The sequence below is a fragment of the Phanerochaete carnosa genome (genome assembly GCF_000300595.1).
Source record: "Phanerochaete carnosa HHB-10118-sp unplaced genomic scaffold PHACAscaffold_4, whole genome shotgun sequence".
In the NCBI taxonomy this organism is placed as follows: domain Eukaryota; kingdom Fungi; phylum Basidiomycota; class Agaricomycetes; order Polyporales; family Phanerochaetaceae; genus Phanerochaete; species Phanerochaete carnosa.
In genome coordinates, this window is record NW_006767631.1 from 3,632,945 (window position 1) to 3,641,223 (window position 8,279).

The following is an 8,279-nucleotide window of genomic DNA, read 5'->3' on the forward strand; positions in this document are numbered from 1 at the left end:
ATGGAAGTGGAGTCTATGGAAAGCTCGCGGCGCGAGTTCAATAAATTCCTACAGGCTATCACAGATAGTAGGAAGACCGCTGCAAGCTGAGCCGAGGAGAGTCCTAGTGGAAGTCACAATGTAGGACACGACGCGCCGAATCCAAACTCTCTGCACAGCCATGCGTCTCATCAAGACAAGGGCAAGAGCGGACATCAGCACTCTTACGCAGCCCCCAGGCCATCTGCTGAATATGCAGCCACTTTGCAGCAGGCCCCCGTTGAGGTTCTTACCGACGATGAGGTTCCAGAGGCCGCAGCAAAGCACGCTTCTCAGAAAGGCAAGGCGAGACACGGTGAGTATTCGCGTTTTGTTTTGTGTGACATAAAGTCTAACGCACCAACTATCCAGCGTCCAAGACTGGCAGGCATGAGTCTCACATTCTCCCAGGGTACTCTGGTGCCTCTGGCAACATCAACATCAGCGATGCCGAGGAGGAGCACCAACCGCCCCCACATCACACAGACACGTCTACACGGGACCCTCATGGTATAGTGCCCACTGACATAATACACAATTTGCTCAACCTCTGCTGTAGTGTATCAAAATTACCAGGACTTCACTGAGCAAATCACCGGCCATACCTACAAGTGCCCCTTCGACCTCAGAACTGACATCCATGTGCCGTCTCTCGGCACATTCCTCGACGACTACGTTGATAGTTTTGGCTATGAAACTAAGTTCATTCACAGGGCCTACAAGGTGTCAGAGAGGTCAACGGATCGATACGACTTCATGGCACGCACGAGTTGCTTTTTATCCCAGTGGGAAGTGATATGGTTCTACTCACATATTGATAAGTTTTCGGGCCCCTTTGCAGCTCCCCTTCGCAGGCGTTGCCTCGTAGCTGACTCTTAAGCTTGAGTTATCACCGGTCTTACTTTGTATACAAGAATTGTTGCTGCATGTGACTTAGTTTACCACATTCAAAGTTTCCAGGAGTGAGTGTCAAATCATTTATTATAATAGGGAATAAGGTTGAACATCAAGCCTCTCCCACACCCATGGTCAGCTGCCTTCCTCCATCCGCCACTGTGTGCCGCCATCTGCCAGCCTCATGACTGATGGAAGTGCAACGCAAGTTGCCGAAGCACTTCCAGAACTGTCACCGGTACGAAGATATTCATGACAGGCAAGATTCATTCGAGAAGGCGTGAAAAGCCGTGTTCCCTGGCGCCATTGGAAATGGCGCAAGAGGCAGCCAGAAACACAGGTGGAGAAGGAGATGAGGGCTGCAGATTGTGAGAAAGCTCGAGATAACCTCAAAACACTCCTTGGTGAGGCTCGGGTGAAGGTTTGGAACATTGCCGAAGACCTCCACAAGCAGACCGAGAGCCATTCAGCGATATATTTTTACCATTTTCTCATGCAGCATCTTGTGGAGTAGTCGAGCACACGAGAGAGTGGGGAAATAGTCTGATGATTTATTCTACAGTAAACGGCGCGTATATATACATACAGAGAACAAAGGTGCAATGATGGAGTGTGCCACTGCGTGACGGACAAAAGGGCCAAAGCACGGCGTCAAAGATACAAAGCCCTTTGGGTGCGTCAAACGCGAAACTACTACACTCCCCCTCAATGAGCGCGAAGCCCGATTCGAGCGAGTTGCCTCTCGTGCGCAGGACGAGACAGGCCCTTCGTGAATAAATTGGCCTGGTTGTCTTCGGATGCGCAGTAGGTGACAGAAATCTCGTTGGAGATTATGCGTTCGCGTGTGAAGTGGTACCGCACGTCAATGTGCTTGGAGCGTTTGTGGAATTGATTGTTTTGCGAGAATGCGATGGTGGCCTGGTTGTCGCCGAGAAGAGGCGTTGGACCGTCCAAGAGCAGTCCCAGGTCAGAGAAGAGGGCGCGAAGCCATACGGCTTCCTTGGTAGCATGTGCAAGAGCCATGTACTCCGACTCCATGCTCGAGAGCGCGACGGAGCGCTGCTTGAGCGAGCTCCAGCTAATAGCTCCCCCTGCGAGCGTGTAGACATAGCCGGAAATAGAGCGACGGTCGACGAGAGATGTCGCCCAGTCAGCATCAGTGTAACCGGTGAGAACATTGCTGTCGTCCGGTCAATAGGTGAGGCCGAGTGTGCGCGTGCCGTTCAGATACCGGAAAATGTGTTTGACTGCCGTGATGTGCACAGCAGATGGGTGAGCAGTGAACTGGCTAAGGTGCTGGACGGCGAACGCGATGTCAGGTCTTGTGCTGACAGCCGCGTACATGAGCGAGCCGATTGCAGCTGCGTACGGAAATGTTGTATCGGGTGCGTCGTTCTCAGGTGTGGGCGTGAGGTGGACGTCTGGGTCCATGGGCATGCGGACGGGCTTGCTGTCGAGCATGCCAAAACGTTCGATGATGGTTGTGAGGTAGGTGGTCTGGTGCATTGTGTAGATACCGCGTTCACGGTCAATGCTGAATTCGATGCCAATATACTTCTTGATTTTGCCCATATCGGTGACTTCCAGTCGGGATGCAATCTGCTTCTTGACAGTTGTGAGAACGGTGAGGCTCGACGTCATGAGAGACATGTCGTCGACGTGCGTGATGATGAAGATGGGGGCACCATTGAGTGTGCGGGCGTACACGCAGGCGTTGGCAGAAAGCTGGCAGAAGTCGAGAGCTGCGAGCTCGTAGTTGAGTTTGATGTTCCAGGCGTGGCCAGCTTGCCGTAGCCCATAGATAGCCTTGCGCAGTCGCCAGACACATCCGGTGCCATCGTTGTACTCAGGTGGTTGGACCATGTAGATTTCTTCTTTGAGTTCAGCGTGAAGATATGCTCCAGTGACGTCAAGTTGGCGTATGAAGAGTTGATAGAGTGCTGAGATGGCCACGAGACCGCGGAGGGATTCTTGTTGACAGACCGGTGCGTAGGTCTCAAAGAAATTTTGCCCAGGCTTCTGCATGAAGCCTTGGCCAACGAGTCGTACCTTGTACTTGCTGATATCACCACCAGCCTTCTGTTTGATTACAAATACCCACTGGCAGCCAATGGGCTTGCGGCCGGGGGGCAGATCGACCAGCTCGTAGGTCAATAGTTGATCCAGCTGTGCGATTTTGGCGTCCATGGCTGTCTTCCAGTGTGACCAGCCGGGTCGCGACTTGACTTCGGGTACGCTCTGCGGCTCGTCCGTGTAGGTGTGGAAACATGCTTCGCCAGCCACGAAGTGCGCCTTCGTGCTGTCGCCATCCACTTTGGGCTTCCGAACCTGGTAGCCTGCGGCCTCACGATAGTTGATTGATGCGGGAGTTGCTGAGCGTGCAGAGCAACGAATAGGGGGTGATGGGTTGCCAGCGTCGACTTTGATATCATCGGGGGTCAAATCTGGTGTGGGTTTAGCAGAGGTGGGAGATGGAGTGGTGTCCTCGGCCGGAGGACTCGACTTGTCTTGCGCGAGCGGCACATTCTCCTCCTCAAGTCGAGGACTCGGCACCTCGGAGATCGGTGGTGTCCTCGTCTTAGGGAAAACGACATTCCGAGACATCAGAATCTGGCGCGAACGTGAGTTATAGTACTAATATGCCCGGCTTCCATTGCTGAAACCGGTGAACAGGAATTTTTCTGACTTTGCCTCGAGCTTGTTCTGCTGGGTCTCTAGCCTGAGCACCCAGACATCAGAACCAAACTCATGTAGGTCGGAAATGTTGGGCACCTTGCCCCAGAAGGCCTCGTAAGGTGTCTTCCCACCCAGTGCGCGCGTGGGAGACTGGTTCTTCAGGAAGCACGCATATGCGACAGCGTCTTCCCACAAGAACTTCGGCAGGTTCTTCGCGATGAGCATCGCACGAGCATATTCGACAAGAGTGCGATTGAGGTGTTCGGCGATCCCGTTCTGGGCAGGTGAGTACGGCGCCGTCATCTCAAGAATGATACCTTGCTCATCAAGATAGGCCTTGAACTTGCCGTCGACAAATTCCTTCGCGTTGTCGCAGCGGACAGCCTTGAGCTTCTTTCTGGTTTGCTTCTCGACGCAGGCCTTGTACTTCTTGAAGTGGTCGAGCGCAGCATCGCGTGACCTCATGAAGCCGATAGTGGAATCGCGGGACTTCGCGTCAGTGAATGACACATAGTACCGATTGCAGTGGATTGATTCGGTCCGCGCTGGACCCCAGGTGTCAAACACGGTGAGTTCGCCAACGTCTTTGTACTGCGTCTCTGACTCCTTCGGGAAGGGGCGTCTAGCCTGTTTCGCCTGAATACAGGGTTCGCATGCGAAATCGAAGTCTGAGGACTCGTTGACGTTCATGCCGACCGAGTGCTTCTTGAGATCGCGAAGTTGCGCCTTGTTGAGGTGGCCCAAGATGCAGTGCCACTTGTACCAGATGTGTCCAGTCTTCGCAATATATGCGGTCGAAACGGCGGGGGTGACGTCCAGCTGATACAGATTATTGAATTTACGTCCGCGTCCGATCGTGCGGTCGCCCTTCTTGATAAAGAAGTTGTCGCCCAAGCCGCCAAAGGTGAAACCGGCTTTGGTGAGTCGTCCCATAGATATGAGGTTGCTTGGGAGGTCAGGTGCATGGATCGCGTCCTGTAGCGTGACCGAGATGTTGCGTCCATCGACCTTGAAGATTACAGAGACAGTTTCGCGTCTGAGTGCTCTACACGAGCCGGCTCCCGAGATCTTGCCATCAGGCGTCTCGTGGTAGGAAGTGAATAGGAACTGGTCGCGTACAATGTGTGACTGAGTGGCCGAGTCTGCCAGCTATAGGCCCGAGTGTGCAACGAACGTCTGTTTGTCGAAGATGTTGAACTCATAGGAGTCGTCCGTATTGTGATCGAGGGTGTGATGCACCTTCGATGGCTTGCTGCTGCCAGCGTTCTTCTTCAGTCCACGGCACTCTGACGCGAGATGTCCTTCTTTGTTGCAGTTATAGCATGTTACGCCCTTGCGGAACTTGCCTTTCTTCATCTCTTTGCCTTTCTTCGCAAAGAGTGTCGTCTCGGTGGTCGCGCGCGCCTTCCGACGGTTGTCTTCCGCAAGGATGCGACCAATGAGCTTGTTCATCTCGAGATCACTGGTGTCAAGCGCGCTGACGAATGGGTCCCAGGAGTCTGGGAGGGCGGTGAGCAAGACGAATGCGAAGTCCTTGTCGCTGACCGCCGAATCGAGCGCGACGAGCTGTTCTTGGTAACCGCGCAGCGTGCAGATCTGCTCCTCGACATTGGAGCCTTCCTCCATCATGTAGCGGAACAGCTTCCACCGGATGAGGACAGCCGCGATTGGTCCGGAGACCTTGAACATCGCCTGGAGCATGTCCCAGGCGTCTTTCGACGTCTTTGTGGACATGATATAGGGGATCATTGCCTCCGAGACACAGAGGTGAATCTGGGTGAGTGTCTTGTGGTCCTTCTTTGTCCACTTGTCTTCCTTATCGTTTTCGGGTTTCTTTAGCTCCCCCTTAACAATAGGCCAGTAGTCCATGTCGTCCAAGATGTCCTCCATCCGGACCGTCCATGGCACAAAGTTTTCGGGTCCGCGAAGGGGTTCGATGTGGTGGCCGCCGCCACCGTAGATAGCTGTCGTCCGTTCACTGTCCGCCGACATGCTGTCATATCGTTACTCGATAATCGTGCTGATGCGGGTGTTGAGACTTGGTGTGAGAGCGAAATTTCAGGGTGCAAGGTAAGTTCGTTGATGCAGTCTACGCCGCAGGGCTCATAACCTCTTGTAGAGTAGTCGAGCACACGAGAGAGTGGGGAAATAGTCTGATGATTTATTCTACAGTAAACGGCACGTATATATACATACAGAGAACAAAGGTGCAATGATGGAGTGTGCCACTGCGTGACGGACAAAAGGGCCAAAGCACGGCGTCAAAGATACAAAGCCCTTTGGGTGCGTCAAACGCAAAACTACAACACAGCACTCTAGAAAGATGGTGAAAACCCGTGAAATTAACCTCTGGAATGCATATCTACACATGTGCCTGAAGCAGATTAACAAAAGTGCGTGCAAAACGTTTGATGGCGTTGCTGTGTTAATAACAGCACCAAATAGAGACTCCCGAGGGCGGTTCTCGACACAAGCCCACAGAGCTCACAGCCATGCTAAAGGCCGAGTGGGACCAGAAGACACCAGACGAGAAGAACGAGTGCACGCGAGAGGCAAGAGAGAAGCTAAAGGAGCAGCGCGAGACGAAGAAGGCAGGAGGTCATAACGTTCCACTTAGCGTGTTCCACAATGTACATGCGACCATCGCAATGATCGAACGTGAGGTACGTGGCCGCACAAATGTTCTTACAAACAATATTTACTTTATGAGCAGCTCATCGCACTGTACTACTGAACTGGCATCGAGATCTTCCTCATGACGTTGCGTGGTGATACCTTTCACTATGCAAAGCCTCATCTATTCTATACCTCAGAAATATTCGAACAATTCTTCTAGATGAGCTTCAGCGTCGAGCTGGGAGACTGGGTGCAAAATCTTGAGTGTTACAAGCTCGGAAAGGTACCAGGTATGCTCGTGCCACTACCCCTCATCTACACTGCTGATTCCATCTGATACAGGGGTGAAAGAGAAGACTGAGGCCAATCAGGCTGAGCTCAGAAAGCACATTGCGGCGATCATTTTGAGCAACCTGCGTACGATTCTCTTTGTTCCAGAGTGCTCACCAAGCTAACCACCATCCCGGAACTCTGTAGAAGAAGCTGCGCGTCCGCACACTGTTGAAAAAATGAACTACCTGAGTTTTGACTCTGCCATCACACTCAGGTATGGTGTCATCTGTGAGCATCACCTGCTGAACTATTTTTGTGGTCCCGGCAGTATTACCACTGTCCCCACTCTTCGTGTGCTCTTCAACAGCTGGCATAGCAGAACAACACGGTTCCGCTGTCTCTCGCAAGCCAAATACGACGCCTGGGTAAAGGAGTATGAAGCTCAAAGTCATGCGGGATCAATTCCGGCAGCCCCCGTCTCTGTTTCTTCGGCCATGGCACCAGTACCTCCACTCCCTATGGGGGTGTTCCGCAGTGTCTTCGCACTGCAGTTGACGCTGGCACTTCAGTCTGCCGCTGCGCAGCCTCAGGTTGTGTTGCCGCAACCTGCTGCGCTCTCTATATCTCTGCAGCCCGCCGCTGCTCAGCCTGAGATTACCATCACACAGCCTGTCATACAACCCACAGCGCAACCCGAGGGCACCATTGTGCAGCTCGAGTCTGCTGTCGTGCAACCAACCGTCACGTTCACGCAGTCCGCCGGCATCGTCATGTCGCTGGCACTTGCGTTACATGGTGCACCTTCGGCTTTCACATTTGTTCCTACTGTCGTCACTAATCCGGCCACTGTTCAAGCTCTGGTTCCGACTGCAGCAACGACATGTACACACGCGACGGCGTTTGGCGACGATGGTGCCAGTGCATTAGCACTCACTAAGCAAAAGCGTCGAGATGCAGGTGTCAAGCGCGGTCCAAATATCCGGACATTGTGGAAGCAGCAAGCTCAGGTGGCATCCCAGGCCTCATAGTCACTACACGATGTATTTACTCATCATGCTTGCTTATTTGAACATTAAAAAGTATATCTGTGGGCGCTTCGAGCTATGAGATGGACTGTCACCTAGCGCACAGCTAGGGGTCTCCAAAACAGCTCAGGCTTTGTGGCGTTGATGGGCATTGTCATGCGTAGGCCGCTCCATGCAATCCGGAATCTCAGATGCTGTTCCTGAGGGACTGGCGCATGCCTCCCAAGCGCAGCAGGAACTGTCGGATGACGTGCCGCTGCCCTTGAGCATTGCCGCTCTTGCATGCGCCGCCGCTCTTGCGCTTGCCGCCTTGCACTGCCGCTGCTCCTGTGCGCACCGCTGCTTCTTGCGTCACTCACGCGTGCTGTCACAGCCAAATAGGATACCATATTGCTGCATGGCTTCTCTTGCATTGCTGACCGTGTGCCCAGTGCCGTGTGGTTTGTTGCCATCATCAGCAATGGTGACAGGCACAGGGCGCGCGTTCTTCGGAAACTGATGGCACCGGGTGCAGGGACATCGTCGCTTCAGACGCGCCACAGGAATAGACTGGGGCCGAGCGTCCGCATGCCCAACACCTGAGCCTCGAGCGCGCCCCACTGACGAGCCTCAGTCACTGGGCCCACCAGCACCAGCCAGCCGGTTTGCGCGGAGGAAGGGTCGTTGTCATTGCTGGCAGCGAATATAAGGGCGGGGACGATGGCGCCTGGTGTGCTATCAGGGAGGGTGGTGCTGGTAAGCGGGACTGATGGGTGGGACGCCAAGGCCACCGTTATC

General features: G+C 53.6%; 4 protein-coding genes across 4 annotated transcripts; 2 read left to right on the top strand and 2 right to left on the bottom strand.

Moving 5' to 3' along the window:
* Nucleotides 1-15: 15 nt before the first annotated feature.
* PHACADRAFT_194871 (uncharacterized protein) lies at nt 16-897 on the top strand (the record flags this gene model as incomplete). Its single annotated transcript, XM_007395062.1, has 4 exons — nt 16-67; nt 125-334; nt 391-528; nt 578-897. The coding sequence occupies 4 exons, from the start codon at nt 16-18 to the stop codon at nt 895-897; spliced, it is 720 nt and encodes a 239-aa protein (XP_007395124.1).
* Nucleotides 898-1,617: 720 nt separating this feature from the next.
* On the bottom strand, nt 1,618-3,516 carry PHACADRAFT_194872 (uncharacterized protein; the record flags this gene model as incomplete). The annotated part of the gene is made up of 2 exons (XM_007395063.1): nt 1,618-2,092; nt 2,144-3,516. The coding sequence occupies 2 exons, from the start codon at nt 3,514-3,516 to the stop codon at nt 1,618-1,620; spliced, it is 1,848 nt and encodes a 615-aa protein (XP_007395125.1).
* Nucleotides 3,517-3,546: 30 nt separating this feature from the next.
* PHACADRAFT_194873 (uncharacterized protein) lies at nt 3,547-5,580 on the bottom strand (the record flags this gene model as incomplete). The annotated part of the gene is made up of 2 exons (XM_007395064.1): nt 3,547-4,695; nt 4,759-5,580. 2 exons carry the CDS (start codon nt 5,578-5,580, stop codon nt 3,547-3,549), a joined length of 1,971 nt encoding a protein of 656 aa, XP_007395126.1.
* Nucleotides 5,581-5,911: 331 nt separating this feature from the next.
* Nucleotides 5,912-7,505, top strand: PHACADRAFT_194874 (uncharacterized protein; the record flags this gene model as incomplete). Its single annotated transcript, XM_007395065.1, has 5 exons — nt 5,912-5,981; nt 6,034-6,251; nt 6,425-6,494; nt 6,547-6,621; nt 6,682-7,505. The coding sequence occupies 5 exons, from the start codon at nt 5,912-5,914 to the stop codon at nt 7,503-7,505; spliced, it is 1,257 nt and encodes a 418-aa protein (XP_007395127.1).
* Nucleotides 7,506-8,279: the final 774 nt, after the last annotated feature.